Source organism: Plutella xylostella, chromosome 23 (assembly GCF_932276165.1).
Source record: "Plutella xylostella chromosome 23, ilPluXylo3.1, whole genome shotgun sequence".
NCBI lineage: Eukaryota > Metazoa > Arthropoda > Insecta > Lepidoptera > Plutellidae > Plutella > Plutella xylostella.
The window spans coordinates 3346124-3365224 of NC_064003.1; the positions used below are offsets into that span (position 1 = coordinate 3346124).

Sequence of the window (19101 nt, forward strand, 5' to 3'; positions counted from 1 at the left end):
CTTACTTGTTATCATTATATTTATAAATCGTCATTGCAAAAGATAAAACCGGCTCGAGATAAATACACGATTGGAAACCAGTTGTTGGTCGGTCTGCCTACATAGCGCCCGCGCTCTCCACTCGCGCTAAACTATTGCAAAAAGGATTTTAACAAAAAGGTTACAATGCTGCCGGTCCGACGACTCGTTGCCAAGAAGGTGATTATTTTGAGTTATCCACAATAACTGTTTTAAATTAAGTGCTGTTTAGATTTAATTAATTTGTGGTAGGTCGTTGCAGGTATTGAATTAATTTAACACTTGGATAGTTACCGAACTGTAGCCAAAGATATAAATTAAGTGAAATTTTCGTAAAAGTTAACTCAGAATCTTGATAGTTATCTGCTCTTATTTTAACAAAAATAAAAATTACTTAACTTATCTATAATAGGTCCTTTACTTACCATGTATCTATGGTTAAAACGGCTGAAGTCAATAAAAATCATATCGAGTTTACTTCATGAATGATAATAAGTTGATAACTTTAGAATTCTCATAACAATATACGAACATAGATAGTTCATACCTTACATACCTCACCTGTCATTCTTACCTAATGATAGCGCCTTGCCTTTATTAAATTACTGTTAACACCCGACACCAGTAAAACCTCGAATCTCCTTATCCCCAGATCCTGGAGCAATGGAAGGCTCCAGCTGTCTCCGCCGTCCAGCAGAAGGAGTGCTACAGCACAGAGGCGCCGCGGCCGCTGTCGGTCCTCACTGAAGATGAACTGGCCATGAAGGATACTAGTAAGTCATCTTCTTAGCATGTTGGTGACTAACACTATAGGGGGATCGACATTAGGGGGATGACGAAAAACGAAGTTTCGGTGCGCTGTCTGCGCGAGCCATGACCAAGACTGTTTTTTTATTAAACGTCCCGATTGCACTAAGTACAGCTCTCGTTCATTAGTTTTTCGTCAAATAGAGTCCTCTAGAGTTGGGGTAGCTAGGGTTTGTCAGTCAGACTAATTTTAGGTGTCAGAGGCTGACTGTGTTGCTCTGGACGTAGGTAGTTATATCTCTTTAAGTTACATTGATACCTCACTCAGGATGGCTCCTTTCGTGCATACGGTTAAAAGGTATCGTTGGTACAGAAGTGATTCTGAACCTTAAAAAAACTAAAAATGGGCGTGTATAATCAGTAGGCAAATAAAGTTAACGTTGGTATCTTTAAAAATACACACACCACACACATTCGTATTTAATCATGTCACTTGTTTTCAAGCCACGACGTTATTCAAGGTCAACTCCAAACAAGATATCGCGGAAAACAATTGAATAATAGTTTTAATAACTATAAGTAGGTAGTTAAGTTAATGTTAAACTATATTATTCACTTATATTCGGGCATTCCTCTCTGCTTCCACACCAGCAGTGCTTCCAGTGAAAGAATGGACATATGAGTTGAAGATCGGTGGTAGCTCAGTCGGGTAAGCGCCCGCTTCTCACGCCAGAGATGCGGGTTCGAATCCCGGCGCTGACATGTACCAATGAGTTCTTTTCTGAATTTAAGTACAATGTATACCATCGCTCTTACGGTGAAGGAAAACATCGTGAGGAAACCTGCATATCTAGATTTAGCACATCTAGATATGTGAACCCACCAACCCGCAGTGGACCAGCGTGGTGGGGAAATGGTCCAAGCTTAGGAAGGCAGTTTAGACCTTGGGGATATGCACAAAGGTTCCATTCGAGAGAGCCAGGTGCAGGTACTGCTGTTACCCCCACAGAGAATAGAATAGAATAGAATAGAGTTGAAGATCCAGGATTGCGATCTTTTTATTAACGTGTCGGTGACTATCACTAGAGCTGGAGTAGGTTTTATCGCCGTGGTGAAAGGATTAGGCAGTGAGTCGCTGTCTGCCCAGGGTGGCGGCTCCTTTCAAGCACCCCAGGATGCAGGATTGTGGTTTACATTTATAATAGATGACCTAACACAAACACAACTCATATCCTGGCCTGTGCCACTTTCTCTGCTAAGATCTAGGCCAAGCCATACACCACATCTCCCTAGTCTAGGAGCACCACAAGGTACCTAATCACGGAAGTATTATCGTGTGACATGGGTATTTTTACGCCAAGTGGTATTTATCAGTGGTCGGGCTCTAGTTTTTTTAAAGTCACTAAATTTTACTTTACTTAAGTTATTGTATCCTTTCAGTCAGAAAACTGGCAACAGACCAAATCCTCCCGCTGGTCCGCAAAATGGAGGATGAGCACAAAATTGATGACGGCATCAGACAACTATTATTCGACAACGGAGTAAGTTATACCAATACCTATTAGGTAGTTAAGTACTATACTTATATACAATGAAAACCATCTCCAATAGTAATTATTATAACTTATTCCCACATTCCCACTATATTAACTATTGGTGGTATGTAGGTATAACTAGGTATTAAAGTGATAGGTATTGGTCTTAAAAAACTATCTGTATTTTGCACTCCATCATCCATTAAGAAACATTGCCGCCCCTATAGAATACCTAGAATGTATTACTTAAGCAAAACCTATATTATGTATGTAGTTCCATTAAACTCTAACCCCTATCCTTCCCCCAGCTAATGGGCATCGAAACCCCCGTGGAATACAGCGGGTCAGGCTGCGGCTTCCTCACCATGATGCTGGTGGTGGAGGAGCTGTCGCGAGTGGACCCGGCAGTCGCCGCCTACGTGGACATCCACAACACGCTCGTCAACTCACTGTTCATGAAGCTAGGCACTGAGGAACAGAAGAAGAAGTACTTGACGAAGCTTTGCACGGAATATGTAAGTAGATTTATAATATTATTATAGCTGTTCCCGCGAGCTTCGCTTCGCCTTTAAAAGTTTTCCCGTGGGAATTCCGGGATTGAAGTAGCCTATGTTCTTTGTCAGGGTCTAGACCATAATATATACACCAAATTTCATTCAAATCCGTCCAGCAGTTTTGGCGTGAAAGAGTAACAGACAGACAGACAGACACAGTTACGTTCACATTTATAATATTAGTTAGGATTAGGATTTTGTTTTCATTAGTTGGCGAAGAATAGGAGGGTGCAAAAACTGCATGACTGTTAGAGTAGAAGGTACAGTCAACAATCTGAGTCGAGTCAAACTGTTTGTGTTGCCGATCCCCTGCTGGGCTTGAACTGGAAGTGCGTTTTGAACTGTTTGTTAACTGTTATACTGTATGTATGTATTTATATACTGTGCTGTTACTTAACGTCGTTTTATGCTAACAATCTTTTTCTAGTGTTAGACATAAAACTTGTGCTGAAACAATGACGAGTTTATGCTTTGGAGACGCGACGTCAGTTAGTTGTTATCTACGCTCTACGTTCATCAACATTTAGCATACCTACCTAGATCCTAGATGTATTTTTAGTTAGAAACAACCTTCATGCATACAAAATAATTTAGTAAACTTTTTAAAGTTACTGGCGAATACCCTACATACCTATCTACATAATATACAAGGTGTATGTACCTATCTATACTTAGATATAATTGGGTAGGTATACATATATGTATTTATCTGTTTGTGCTGTAATAAAATGCTGATATTCATGAACATAAAAAAACATAAAGAACGTTGCTATCATCATGTAGCGGACAAATTGATAAAGTGAATGATTGTACCAAATTATAGTGATTCTTGTGATGAAAGCGGTGCGATTGGCACTGACTGACTGAGGCTTATTCTCGAGAATACAAGATTATCAAGCTGTCTATCAATGTTATCGTGATAGTCATAAATTCATAATAATATGTTAAATCAATCATACCTATATACCTATCTCTTTGGGAGGTAATCTACTTAAGTACTTACCCATATGTATAGGGTTCCTAAGCAAAGGCTAACCTTTGCCGGCGAACTTATTATAGCTTCAGCATGTTTCTCGTAGGAATCCTGAAATGATGTGATGGTGTCTGATACTAAGTTATCATGTCAAACCTACTGGCTGTCTGAAATATGCTGAAATCTAAACCATTCAAATGAAAGCCATACCAAAAGTTAATTCAAAAAATTACATACAGTATAATTTTATTATGCTCATGACTGTAATCCCCGAAGGGGTACTCAGGGTGACTCACCCGCTTTTCGCTGTACATTTGTACTCACGTGATAGGTCACGAGCCGTATCGAACTAAAATGAGTACAATACAATATGCACTTAGGGTATACATCTAGAACCTAGATTTTCAGGTTTCCTCACTATGTTTTCCTTCACCATAAGAGCGATGGTATACATTGTACTTAAATTTTAAAGAACTCATTGGTACCATGTCCGGGCCGGGATTCGAACTCGCATTTCTAGCGTGAGAAGCGGGCGTTTACCCGACTTGGCTACCACCGCTCCAAAAATTTGACACCGCTCAAAATTTGGTAGAACATGTTTCAGTCATCAAATAGACTCTACTTACTACTTTATTGTGTATGTTGTGTGATGTCTCTAACTCGGCTGCCAAGCAATGCAATTATGATAATAACCTCCAGCCATGCAGTAGGAGATGAGACCCATATTCAGCAGCGGACTATTTATAGGCTACTGTGTAATCTTTATGTGTGTATATGTTTAGATTATTTAGTAAAACACCAAATCTATAACATCTTTCCTCCCACAGGCTGGCAGTTTCTGCCTGACCGAGCCGTCTTCCGGCTCTGACGCCTTCGCGCTCAAGACCGTGGCCAAGAAAGATGGCGGCCACTACGTCATCAACGGCTCCAAGATGTGGATCTCCAACTCCGACGTCGCCGGCGTGTTTCTGGTCATGGCTAATGCTGATCCCTCCAAGGTAACTATGACACCCATTGGTGTAGGGGATAAGACCATCAATATCAATGGAAGGTTTAATATGTCAGGCTGGTATGGTCGCTCATTCAATCATAGGCATTCTGCGATAGTCCGAAAATGAGTGTAACCTAGAGTACCTATCTATTATAAAGATAAGTACCTAGATATTAGATCTTCCTCCGCAGTCAGCAACTGGCAAATCCTTTCACCACGGTAACGAGCCCTAGACCAGCTTCAGTTTTTGTAACCGACTTGCCGAGAAGAATAGATGTATCAATGGTATCATAATCAACAAATAGGGGTATTCAGGATTCGGGAGTATTTTGCTTATTTTATGCCGAACCGTTTTCTCATGGGTTTGAGGATATCTCCGTACATAGAATGTAAGTAATAAAATATACAGGGGAACAACTAAATGTAGCGATACAGTTTTATATTGAGCTACCTCCCTTATCTATATCACATAAGTAAATGTAATACAGATAGTGTATTTTGTTTATTGTTTCAGTTATGTAAGTTCGTTTATAGGGCATTTATCAGCTCTTTTAAATAACATGACGCAATTAAGTTCCCAAGAATATTTATTTATTTGGTTCATATTAATATCTCCTTCTGTAAATGCTTATGTAACGAAGTAAACAAACACTATTATTGCATAATGCACAAATAAATGCACACGTCTGTTGTTATCATCTAGAGCTAGAGAGGGTAGTAAAATTGGAGGTATCTACGATATACTATAACACATTGGCTCTGATTAACTCTAATAAATAGGTACCTACACTCTAATTTTTCATTCCGCGGAATTCTGACATTTCATTAGTGATACCACTAAAAAAGCTCTTCACCGAAAAAAGGTAAAATTTGGATCCATTTAAAGGCAATATTTTTTTTAATGTTTTCATAGAAAAACATAAATCTAAATATTTACTTGCTCAAGTGAAGTAGGTTATACAAAAATAACAAATAATTTCAATACTAGCTGTTGCCACGAGCTTCGCTTCACCTTAATTAGTTTTCCCGTGGATTAACCCATAAGCTATTAGGTATGTGTTAATCCAGGGTGTCAGCTAACTCCATTCCAAATTTCATTAAAATCGGTTCAGTTGTTTTGACGTGAAGAAGTAACAAAGGTACACACATACATACATACACACATACTCACAAACTTTCGCATTTATAATATTAAGTAAAATCACGACTCACGACCATTTTATCGAATTAATTTTAATTACTTTATTTTATTCTTTAGCATGGCATCACTTGCTACTAAATTCAGGGATAACAAACCTTTTTAATCGATTTCAAATAAAAGATTCTCAATTCGGTAAGTACATAATATGTTCGGTATATAGGTACCTGTGTAAGATTATTGGAACTGCACCATATTAACATATGATAATCCATTAAGCCTAATAAACAAATATCAATTTTTTTATTGTATAAGTATGTTTATATGTTTGTTGGTATGTATGTTTGTCCACGAATATCTCGGAAACGATTGATCCGATTGTTACTATTCTTTTTTAGAGTTCCGTACCTGAAAAGGAAAAAGGGAACCCTTATTGTTGTCCGTCTGTCTGTCACCACCCTTTTTCTCAGAAACGGTTAAAGATATGAAGCTAATATTTCATATAGATGTACGGTGGCCTGCGCATAAAAGTATACAGGCAGAGTTTTTAAAATAGCGATCCCTGATGATGAAGGGACCAGCTACATCTGTTATAAATGCGGGGACGTGTTGTGTGTGATGTGTGCAGCAGTGGTGTTTATGTGGATGTGCTTGAGCAGCATGTGAGCTTGAGATCGCTATTTTAAAAACTCCGCCTGTATACTTTTAGGCGCAGGCCACCGTACATAATGATGAAATTAAAAGGAAAAATATCTCAGGTAAGTACACTTGTATGGAACCCTCAGTGCGCGAGTCCAACTGGCAATTGGCCGGTTTCTTATCGTTGACCTTTCGCGTTGTGATAGGTTGTTGATTTTTATAAACGTTATGGAGCCACAACCTGGCCCTTCCCAGGAAGCGGCTCCATCTGACAGAGCACAAGAGTCAGACTTTCTCTCTCCCAGTAAGAAGCGTCCTCGTGGTTCTTTAGCGCCTAACGTAAAGACCATCATTCTAAATATTTAAAAATATAAATATAGAAAATTGTCCGGATACAACTGATACTCAGACTCGTATTGAAAAAAGTACCCAGCCAAAAAAGGTTTGTGATCTCTGACATGTCAAAAATTGATAACTGTCAGAATTCCGTGAGATAAAAGATTAGAGATTACTTACCTAATTTAAAAAAAAAAAAACGAAAATTACCAATTAGTTTTAATCAGAGTCAATGTGTTATGTGCACCTATCTGCTTCGGCAACTAGGTACACTGATACAACTTTTCTGTGAATTTTAATATTTGTTACTTTATCTGATAAGTACATACCTACCTATACCTACAGTTCTTCAGGATTTCAGGTTGGTAGGTACTTACCGACATTTGACTGCCTCATTATCATTGGTATCCCAGTCATAGTCCCAAATTTCCACACAGTCAGACACACTTCTCCCTTTAACCCCCTAACCTCACCCCCCCACAGGGCTACAAAGGCATAACCTGCTTCATCGTGGAGCGCGACACCCCCGGGCTCAGCGTGGCCAAGCCGGAGAACAAGCTCGGGATCCGTGCGTCGGGCACTTGCATGGTGCACTTCGACAATGTCAGGGTGCCCGAGGAGAACATCCTGGGAGAGTATGGGAAGGGGTGAGTTGGATACTGACATTGATCAACTATGTACTTATAGTTTATCTGCGCTAAACTAAGTCTACTTAGTAGAAGTAGAAGATGCACAGAGCGGTGTACTTCAGATCAACAATTACAACATTATTTAATATAGGGTTTTCTTTTTTTTAATCTTCCAAACCTATCGAACTATTCTAATGAGTTGAGTTGAATGGAGTGCTTTGATATCGAAAGGCTAATGAATGAAGAATGTATGAAGTTCCTCCTTTGCTTACAGATTATTTTTGATCAATGATAATTATAGGTAGGTACTCAATTATGCACCAATATTCAAAAATCGTAGACCAGGTACTTATATTCACAATCATAATCAGTCAATAATAGTACACTGCTGGACAATTGGACATAGACGTGCCCAAGTCTCTGCCAAATATTTCCTCCTCAGCCTTCCCCATCCAAACACTGGTGTTGTTTATTTGGACCTATAACTACTTGTAGTGTGGCAACACCTTCCCTCCATACATAGGTACCTAATACGTACTTCATATTAATAATAAAGACCATTCGCACATCAACCGTGTTCTTGATTGCTCGCCTCATTACATGGCGACCGTGCCAGCCGGCCTGCCTCCGTGGCAGTGCCGGCGGACCGAATAATAAAATAAATTAAAAACAAAAGACTTTTACAAAAAAAAAAATGTGTGAGTGATAAAATGAAAATGGACGATTCATATAATCTAAAGGATAAAAATTCCAATAAATAATAATAATTAATTAAATATAAGAAACTTGAAGAAAATAAACATGACAATCAAGTGGACAAAATATAATAAAATTCTACAAAAATAAAACATGGATGGCGCCGGGAGACAAATTGGCTGCTGAGGAGAAGGCGCTGGGAGTGTGCGAGTCGGGTAGCAGAGGATGTCCTCCGAGCTACAGCTGCGAGGCTGGAGGAGGATGCTGCTGCCTGATGCTGCCCAGAGGGACGCGAGGAGCTGGACGCGCCCACAGTTGGATCCCCGCATGTTCTACCGCCGCGCCACCCAGATGAGAAATTTATATTCTTTCGGAACATTACTTAGAAATTCAGGTTTGCAAATTATTTAAATTCTTTTTTTTGAGTTGATTTACATTTTTTCAGTTAAATTCGTTAAATTCTCGTATTCGTAAAGTTAAATTCGTAAAGTTATTGTTGTCAAAATATAAGTAAAGTATTTTTGTAATTTTATGTAGAAGATGAATACATAAATATTTCAGTAAGAATAAATAGTATTCGAATGCTTAAATAGTAATTCAGTTCTAAAGTATTAATATTAGTAATTCAGTTATAAATTGTTGCATGTTTATTTTCTTTGGGAAAAGATAGATATCTAATTAGTTATTGACGCTTGTTGACGACTAGGTAATTTCATCAAGTAAATCTAGTAAAAATTATAAGAAAATCAAATACTTATCGTGCGTGTCGATACTTATTGTCAATTGTTATATCACATAATATTATATTTCATTTCAGAATATTTTATTTTACAGGTTTAGAGTACCTACTTGCAAAATTACATAAAATTACCAAATAATAAAATATATAATAATAGAAAATCTTACCTTATTTTTTATAATTTGTTCGAAAATATTTTTTAATTTAAAATGTGTAAATTCCGTCAAAGTACTATTCAAATTTCAAAATTAAATTGCTAACCTAATCAAATTACAATAAATTAAATTATATACTTAAATAGATACATTTTTGTTTAAAATATAAAATAATACAAATTACAAATTCAATGCATTGCACAATTTCCTATTTACTTACTTAATCACTTTAGCTATATTTAAATTGATTATTTGCATTTAAAAATTAAACCGCTATTCATTTATTAAATCACATAATATTATAGATACGAAGATAAGAAATAATAAATAAAATATTTTATTGCACTTAATTTACAATTATAAATACTTAATCAAATAAAAAGTAAAATAGAAAAATAAAAAATCTATTAATTAAATAATCCATTATGAGCCACATATTGGTGAAATGAAATGAATAGTACGTAAATATGCAATTCAATAAATACAAATCTTTATATTTTAATTCTAGTAATAAATACCGCGTAAATACTTATTTCATACCTACGAGTATGTTTAACCATAATCAAAAACAATAGTATTTTATCAGTAACTAGATGCAAAAAAAAAAAACCGTAATATGTTATTTTCTTGTAATACAGTATTGTGCAAATTAATGTGAACACAAGTAAAAATTTGAAAAAAATACATTTATTAGTTCTAGATTTTAAAAAACCAGAGATATATTAATACAATTTAAGTTGTTTTAATACAAAATGTGTCTTCCTTGGCTTTTATACCTTCTTCAAAACGTTTTGGCATAGAATCGACAAGGTTTTAACAGTTTTCTGATATTTACTGGTCTAAAAAACTTGTATGAATTACAGCCTCAATCATTTTAGTTTTTCTTGTGCAATCCGTTTTACGAAGTCTAACTTTCACGATGGCCCACTTATTTTCAATGGGATTAAGTGCCGGTGAGTTCTCTGGCCATCCAAAGGCATGAGATCTAGTTGTCCTTGAATTATTTAAGCATAATCTTGGACACGAGGAATGGAACCGAATTTTGTTGAAAAACTTATTGACCGTTAGCATCAACTTTTCTTAGTTTGGGGCTGTTTTTCTTATATAGGTACCGGATGACTTGTGCCCATCGAAGGGATGATGGACTCGCTAAAATACAGTGACTTGCTAGAACGGAGATTAGAAGTTGAACTAAGGAAATTTTATGATAACGGTCAATAAGTTTTTCAACAAAATTCGGCTCTATGCCACGTGTTTTTGATGATGATGATTATGCTCAAATATTTCAAGGACAACAAGATATCATGCCTTTGGATGGTCAGAGAACTCACCGGCACTTAATCCCATTGAAAATAAGTGGGCCATCGTGAAAATTAGACCTCGTAAAACGGATTGCACAAGAAAAACTAAAATGATTGGGGCTGTAATCCATACAAGTTTTTTAGACCAGGAAATATCAGAAAACTGTTAAAATCATGTCGATTCTATGCTAAAACGTGTTGAAGAAGTAATAAAAGCCAGGGAGGACACATTTTCTATTAAAACAACTTAAATTGTATTAATATATCTCTGGTTTTTTAAAATCTAGAACTAATAAATGTATTTTTTTCAAATTTTCACTCGTGTTCACATTAATTTGCACAATACTGTAGGTATGTCATAGTTTCGTAACGCTAAAACCGATAATATTTTTTCCCATTTATCCCATTATCTTATACTAATATCCCATAGAGAAGATAGCAATAATTGTATTAGACCTTTTCTTATAAACTCGTATCAAAGTGCAATTACATATTTGGAGCGATGCTTAGCATTATTCTGTGAATCCATATAACAAAAACATACTTCTCAGTTCATCTACAAAAATGGTCACACGCTCAACAGATATCGTATTTCGATCCGCCGCGCATGCAGTGAGGAATCTGATGATCATGCATATTGGGAAATCATGTCATGTCTCGATGCAACATTTCAGCTAAAGTTTTAACAGGTCTAAAATAACGTTATTATTTTAGGATGTAACTACGTTTAGGATATAATTCATTGGCAGTATAAAATAGAATCACAAAACAGAAACATGTAGTAGTCACAAAATTCAACGTGTGAGATAATTGAATACAATATAGAAAAATTATAATTGATGATAAAATAAAAATAGATACTTAAGTACAGTTAGATTCAGAGAAACCTGACCACCTGTAATTTTTTCACTAAATTAAAATAATGTTATGCCCGAACCATATTGATAAATCGAATATTAAAATATATCTCAACAGTATAACGAAGTTCCAGTTTTAACATAACTTTCAATACAAATTATTTAAAATGTACAGTATCTCGAAAAGACACGTACGTCACTACAGAAGATAGATATATAAATAATAAATAAATTTGTAAAGTAAAAATATAACTACGTACAGAATTAATTTAGGAAATATGATTTTGAAAAATATATACATAACTGGTATAGTATAGGTACCTACCCATAAATAAAAATTATAAAGTTTGGAATGTAAAGAATAAAAATATATTAATAATATTAGATATTGTTACGTAAACATAATGGTTTAAAAAGAAAACAAAATCGTAATAGAAGAAAGATAAGTAAAATATAAAATATAAAGTTTATTTTGCGAGCAAAGACACGGCTAGATGTAGTATTAAAGATCTTTTTGTCGTTCCAAGAAATGATGATTAGGTACGAATCGTCTTGTCGTCGTCGTATGTAGATAAGCGAAGGGTTTAGGTATCGATGTACACGTATAAAGATTGTTTAAAGTACTCTTTTGAGTCTAGGGATTGATTAGTTTTGTTAATTGAATGAAGATGCATGTATTATAGTGAAAAAGGTTATGAGTAAGCAATGATAAAGAATATTAGGTAATGTATGAAAGTTCAGTAGCTCATGTGCACGTGAGAAATGTATGGTTGAGGATACTTTGGTCTCTAAGACGTTGATAAACAATTGGACTGATCACCCAAGCGTTAACAATATTTTATTGGCCGAAGGATTCTAAAGGACATGAGTATTATAAAGAAGGAAATATGAGTAAGGGACATACAGAGCGCAATTATCAAGATAATTAGCGATTACGTATGGTCAGAGGACTTATATAAATAAAAAGTAAATAGCAAAGTCATCGAAGGTACATATGGTAGGGTACAACAAGGTGTCACGTCCTTATTTCTGATCATAGTGCGGTCGAGAACCCTCCGTGAAGAATTTTGGAATTGCCTAAGAGTAGAGCTAGTTTAAATGTGCCCTTGTAATATTTATGGAACATGTGTTTTTTTTATATTATAATTATTATAGAGTCGACTCTCGTTGTTTTGCGTACCCTACAGATAAATATATAAATAAATAATGAAGACCAGCGCTGGCCCACCAAAGAGTGGAAATAATTATATGTACCTTTCGTAAATGTATGTGTGTGAAATGAAATAAAAGTAGAAATAAATAATAAAAGATGACTTTGAAAATAAAAGAATATGAATGATGAAATATACACGCAAAATAAATGAAGTAAAGTATAAATAAATGAATAAAGGTAATTTTGATAATAAAAGAATATGAATGATGATAAATATACGCTAAATAAATAAAATATAGTAAATGTCTAAAGAAATATTTAAAAAGGGAAATATGTATAGAAAGAAAAATTATAATGGTTTAAATTAATAACTTACGTCAGTTTGGTATAAAACAAAAGAAGGCAAGAGAAAGTTTTAATCATAATGTAGTAAATAAATCAAATAAACTAATAATTTACATTTAAATATATTTACAAGTACAATCAAGGACAAATCCTTCTATAATCATTAGATAATTTTGAATTTTAGTTGGACACAACTTGTGTTAAATGAGTTTCTTGTAGGGCAAGTACCTATGTACTGAGTTGAATTATATTGAAACTAAATAACTATCATGAATATCGAAACATTTAATATTGTTTTTTTAAATAAATTACTATGATTTAGAGTAATACATTTTAAGGGTACCTATACATATACAGCTATACAGATGTAATAAAAATAAAAGATTTTTAAATAGAGATTTATTAAAGATTAATAAATACATTTATGTTTGGGTAATCAATTATCAACAAGCGAGTCGTCAACAATGCGTCAACATTACTTTATGTTAAGATAAAATATATGTTAAGTTTTGAGGAAACTTATAATTGTACTTATTGTTTCATTTTATATTGTATTAATGTGTGCACTATCATAATAATAAATCTTTTCAGAATCAGAATTTGCAATAGGAAATTAATACGTAATATATTATGTTAATACTTGGTATACATTAAGATATCCATAACTAAAATTGTATTAAAAAATAAATAAAACTAAAATATTAATAGTCCGGAAATTATATTATTCTTTGTTGGATATAAAGTGCACACTTAAATTCTTAATGTTAACTTTACGTGTTTAACCATGTAATCAATGAAAAAAAAAAAAAAGCTTTGATGTCAACGATGTGGTTTAATTTTTGTGTTCAGTACAAAAACACTTGCAATAACTTATTTCTATAAAATCAATTTAAATTTTAATGTTTATACATTTATATAGAGTTTGTACGTAACTAATAACATACCCGAGTTTTCATATTGTTTTAAATTAGGATTTTCCTGTATATAAAAAGATTCAAAATGTATTTTTTTTTTGTTTAAAAACAACCAATTTTAAGTAATTTAGTGAACTTAAGTAGTAACATATTAGTAACCTTGGAGAAGAACGAAATTTAAATGTCTGATTATTCTGTATCTGTAATTACTTGTAAAAATCTATTTTAACAATTACCGACTCATATTAAAAGTTGAAAAAATGTAATTATGTAACATTTTTTTTATTCGAAAAGGGGGAAGGTGTAGTGTGGCAACACCTTCCCTCCATACATAGGTACCTAATACGTACTTCATATTAATAATAAAGACCATTCGCACATCAACCGTGTTCTTGATTGCTCGCCTCATTACATACTACCTACTACAATATCTAACTTATCCTTCCTTCCCTCAGCTACAAATACGCGGCCGGTTTCCTGAACGAGGGTCGCATCGGCATCGCGTCCCAGATGGTGGGGCTCTGCCAGGGCTGCATGGACGCCACTATCCCCTACACGCTGGACAGGAAGCAGTTTGGCAAGAGCATCTACGCTTTCCAGGTAACAACTCATACCTATATCATTACGTAAATCATGCATCTATCATACCGAATATAGATCAATACCTACTATTGATACCTACACCATACTAATATTATTAACCGGGTTCCCTACTTTGTATCGAACGCGTAGTGAACGAATAACACAAACCCTTAAAGTTCAGATTTGTGTTATTCGTTCACTTGTTTGTAATCTGTGGTAGTACCTGCCCAGGCCAAAAGCCGTTTGCAATATCAATCGCATAGCCAAACAATAACTTTCAGGGTAGGCTATCACTATCACTGATCTATCAGTTTTAGATACGCTGTGATCTTGGTCATCAGATTTGTGTATCTGATGAATTGTATGATATTTGCCAAGTGCTTAATCCTGATCTATCCCCTACCCCCAGGGTGTAAGCTACACAGTAGCGCAACTCCATACGCATAAGCCTTATCGAAAAACTAACACATAGCATATCCCCTATCCCCAGGGTGTAAGCTACACAGTGGCGCAGCTCCAGACTCAGCTGGAAGCCGCCCGCCTGCTCACCTACAACGCGGCGCGGCTCAAGGAGAACGGCATGGAGTTTGTGAAGGAGGCCGCCATGGCTAAATACTTCGCTTCAGGTAATACAATATGTAACAGACATAAGAACAATAGATGATACTTACATTATTTTAGGTGCGCGCTTTGGGTTATATCAGTCTACCGAAGGCGAACACATGCAATCGCGCTCTTCAAAACGCCTAATGCGTAAACGCTCGCTCGACAAATAGGGTACTTACTTACATTAAGAAAAGGGACTGGGGGAAAGTTTGCCGATAGTATGTACGTATGTAAAATACTCATGTAGTTGGTACTTTATATTCTAAGTGCACGTTGCTAGCTGTTTCCATCTAGGTCGCCTCCTTACCGAACAGTATGCTCACAGTATTGTATAGGTATACCTACTTGATATTACTATCTACGGAGACGATTGATTTGGAGACTCATTGCTAAAATAACTTTCGCAGGCGCATAAAGTGCGGCTATCGTGCATTACAAGCATTACGCTAACTGTGACTCTACTAAATTCCTTATGATTATATCAAATACGCATTGGAATCGATGCAACCGTTTCGAATCTGCCTGGCCAGAGAAAGACAAATAGACACACACATCTTGTCACGTTTTATAAGACAATTTTAATTTGTTTAAAGGTTATAAAAATCCTAAAATGTACATATAAATATACCTAGCTTCCAAAACTAACGATGCCCTCACTTCCATTTCAGAAATCGCCCAAACCCTCACCTCCAAGTGCATCGACCTCATGGGCGGCGTCGGCTTCACGCGCGACTTCCCCCAGGAGAAGTTCTTCAGGGACGCCAAGATCGGCACCATCTACGAGGGCACCAGCAACATGCAGCTCCAGACCATCGCCAAGCTCATTGAGAAGGAATATACTCAGTAAAGAATGTTGAGGCTTTCAGATAAGATGATTCCTGTGATAGTTCACAGATGGCGCCTTAGGCCACTGTGCCTAATTCCCAAGATCTAATTGGTAGGTTCAGTCGCCATTTTTTCTCCCCAATAATTTAATTGGTCAGAACCAGAAGGGCACACTCGCTGGTGCTGCCAAAGGTTTACTTCCCCATTTTCCAAATTACGCACTAATATGGGTAGGTACTAATGCGAAATCTGTGTCTATTAATTAGGTACATTTTATTGGATACGACTATTTACAATAAGTTGATACTTAGACAAAATCTATAGAATTTCACTATGGGATATCCCTAAAACCGCAAAATAACTCCATAACGTCACAGGAACCATCTTAGTTGAAACGAGATATAGTTAGGTATTATTATGAATTTTATGAAGCACCTTTGTAATTATTGTGTCAGACTACTAAGATGTAGTAAAGGATAATGTGTATTTGATGTGAATATCATGTGCCAACTTAATTTTAACATTATGTAGGTGTGCATGGATATGTAAATTATGTTAACAAATTGTAAACTAACCAATACCTAAGAATATAAAATGTATATTTACAGCAATCATATTTATAAAACAAACAACAGTTTTATCTACAGAAACATTTTATTTACATTTAAGCTACACTTAAATAAAGTTTACTTGTACATTAATCCACAGTTTGTATTGGGTTTTAAGGTTTGGGGTCATGCGGCAGCTTGAATCCCACCATCCTTGCGGTCTCCTCCACACTTCGCTCACCCTTTCCCTTAAACTCTTCATTTAGTTCCTTGTACATGCGTCCCTCACGTAGGTAGGTATGGTAAGTTTTTGCCTTGAAGTGCATCTCATCTATAGCTTTGCACAGTTGCTGGTCAGTACTCTGGTACATACGGTACTGACCAAAGATGTATTGAACCATTTGGTTATCCGCAAGCTTCTTAGTAGAACTCTGTTTTCGTAGTTCAGATAGAAGACCTCTGAGGGTTACAAGGGCTGGCTTCGTACTAATAGATGCCATTTTACCTTCAAATAACAATTTACAAAGTCAACTTCTCAATCATACAAGATGTTATGAATTCTTCAGTGTCGTTGTAACAGGGTCTATCTGCCTTTGCCCAAAACTTTGAATCTAGCTTTTCAAGGGCTTTGTTTGGAAAAATATGAATGGAGGTGTCATTAAAAATGTCTGTAAACTTGAAATTGTTTTCTAATGCTATCTCAGTAGTATGTGGTTGAATCTTATGAATGTAAGGGACAGTTTCTAGTATAATCCGATTGGGCTGGTTCTCAAACAATGAGGCGAAACTATTACAAATTAGAACACAGTTCTGTAGATTTTGGGACCAATTACTCCAAAGGAAATTATTGGTCAGCTGTTTTGGGCAATGTGGTAAATAGACCACTGTTGCTCCTTCTCCTGATATTACATAACTGCCTTCATTATTTTCCTCAATAACTTCAAGTTCCAAGTCATTTAAAATCTGGCATTCAGCTTTATAGAACACTGGGTCATGAACTAATACTTTTCTAGGTTTGAGGAGATTGCGAAGGCACACCAAAAGCGCTAATTGATAGCGAGAAATAGCGCAATCGGCTAGGTGTCCTAAACCCAAACAAACTATTTCTATCACTGACTTGTTTTTCAATAGGGTACTCACAGAGTTGGTAACTGTATGATAGTAAGGTGAAGATCTTAAATCGTCAACAGCTGCTAGAATTCGCCTGAAAGCAGAAAAGAGAAATAAATATTATATGCGATGCGAAGTGCGCGTAACATAACCTCTAAATTGGTTTTGGGAAACTTTTAACTTACTGTTTAGATTTTTCCAAGTCAATAATAGTATCTTGTTGTTCAATTTTAAAGTCTCTTTCAGGCACTTTAGTGGGTTTTCGTTTGGAAATACGTTTTTTAGAGCCGACTAAACGAAATCCATCATTGTCAACATTGGGGTTTGACATTTTAGTTAGTGTTGCTATAATAAAAAAATATATAAAGCGCGTTCAAAAATCCAGTTTATATCTTAAAATAATGTATTAGATTCTTCGAGCACAACTTCGTTACATTCTTCAGTGCCTTCGGTGTGAAAGACTACTACCTACTACTAAAATTACATTTCTCTGAAATATTGCAACAGAACTGAGGCAATTCGTCGACAATTCTGTTGTGAGCCGGCTATCTATTTACAGACGCCCTCAATCACGCTGGAAAGACGACCTACCGGAAGAGGATGCATGAAGAAGGCTGAATCCAGTTTGTTATGTGTGTGTGTGAGAGGTATAGGGGAAATCCATAAGTTAAACTTGCCCGATTTCAAAACAATAACCCGAGTGCAACTGGTTGGGCAATATGTGTATGTTGTAGTGCACACAGGCTTCTGTCTTTTTTAGGTAAAAGCATAAATGCGTTGGGCTGCGGTAGGCCGACTTTCCGATACTTGGTACCTACCTATGCAATGTAAATAAAGTATGTAATTCCCAGTAGGTACTTCCGGTAATTTAACAACCAGTTTTAATCCATTTCGTAATTCTAATCAATCTGCCTACGGCCGGCGGCCCTCCATTTAATTTAAAACCAACTAATCAATGTTATGTAAAAAACGTTCATTATAATTAATTCGTCTCTCACATATAGGAACTAGCATCATTTAACTGTAGTGATAAATATGGGAACTAAATTCGTTAAATTGGATTAGTGTTAATCGTATGCGTGACATGGTAATATCGGCAATGCAAGTAAATTTATCGGTTATCTTTATCTATTACAAAATTGTGGATGGATGGATTGGACATAATGATTATTATTAATACACCTGTCTATTTTGATGCTATAGATTAATGAGAGCCATACTTAACTCAAGAAAAGTTATGTAATGGGGAGCTTACATATTCAGCTCTTGTTGTCTTACTACTTACCTATAACATGTAAACTGAGCTAGGTAGGTACCTACTTTAAATTCGTGGATCATTACTTGTCAAGATCAGTCCACTTTTATCTCTGCATCATGCACTGGTTGAAGAAGATTGTCTATAAACCATGGAAACTTTGGTAGAATGGTCTGAGTATTCTATGGGTTGAAGTCGAAGGTTCCCGAATGTAACCCCTTTCAGTCTTTGGGTCCACAAACTAACAATGACCACTAGACCTGTCTAGATATTGATATGAGTTGACCCAGCATTGCCCAGCACACAAGTTATGCAATCTGAACTTTAAAGTTTTAACATAAGATTAAGTACCCCAGTTACCCATTAAACTCTAAATCAACAACTTTCACTTCGTAACCCACAAAGAAGCTTTATGCCCTGTTTCTCATTAAATAAAATAAGTGCGATGTACGTCC

The 19101-nt window shown here is 35.7% G+C and overlaps 3 protein-coding genes across 5 annotated transcripts; 1 reads left to right on the forward strand and 2 right to left on the reverse strand.

The window, feature by feature from the left end:
• Positions 1-40: 40 nt before the first annotated feature.
• Positions 41-16288, forward strand: LOC105383530 (short/branched chain specific acyl-CoA dehydrogenase, mitochondrial). 2 transcript variants are annotated; one of them, XM_048629414.1, is made up of 10 exons: positions 41-198; positions 671-791; positions 2206-2306; positions 2609-2815; positions 4655-4825; positions 7415-7578; positions 14176-14320; positions 14793-14928; positions 15577-15755; positions 16195-16288. In XM_048629414.1, the coding sequence occupies exons 1-9, from the start codon at positions 166-168 to the stop codon at positions 15753-15755; spliced, it is 1257 nt and encodes a 418-aa protein (XP_048485371.1). In that variant the 5' UTR covers positions 41-165; the 3' UTR covers positions 16195-16288. The 2 variants fall into 2 exon arrangements, with proteins under 2 accessions (XP_048485371.1, XP_011551891.3); XM_011553589.3 differs by lacking the exon at positions 16195-16288 and having other exon boundaries at positions 15577-15761.
• Positions 16203-16781, reverse strand: LOC125488541 (protein FMC1 homolog). Its single transcript, XM_048629416.1, has one exon. The coding sequence runs from the start codon at positions 16779-16781 to the stop codon at positions 16455-16457; it is 327 nt and encodes a 108-aa protein (XP_048485373.1). The 3' UTR covers positions 16203-16454.
• On the reverse strand, positions 16589-17730 carry LOC105394046 (SRR1-like protein). 2 transcript variants are annotated; one of them, XM_038113455.2, is made up of 3 exons: positions 17577-17730; positions 17422-17485; positions 16589-16786 (listed from the first exon to the last, which is right to left on the reverse strand). In XM_038113455.2, exons 1-3 carry the CDS (start codon positions 17720-17722, stop codon positions 16748-16750), a joined length of 249 nt encoding a protein of 82 aa, XP_037969383.2. In that variant the 5' UTR covers positions 17723-17730; the 3' UTR covers positions 16589-16747. The 2 variants fall into 2 exon arrangements, with proteins under 2 accessions (XP_037969383.2, XP_037969382.2); XM_038113454.2 differs by having other exon boundaries at positions 16589-17485.
• Between the last annotated feature and the right edge of the window lie 1371 nt (positions 17731-19101).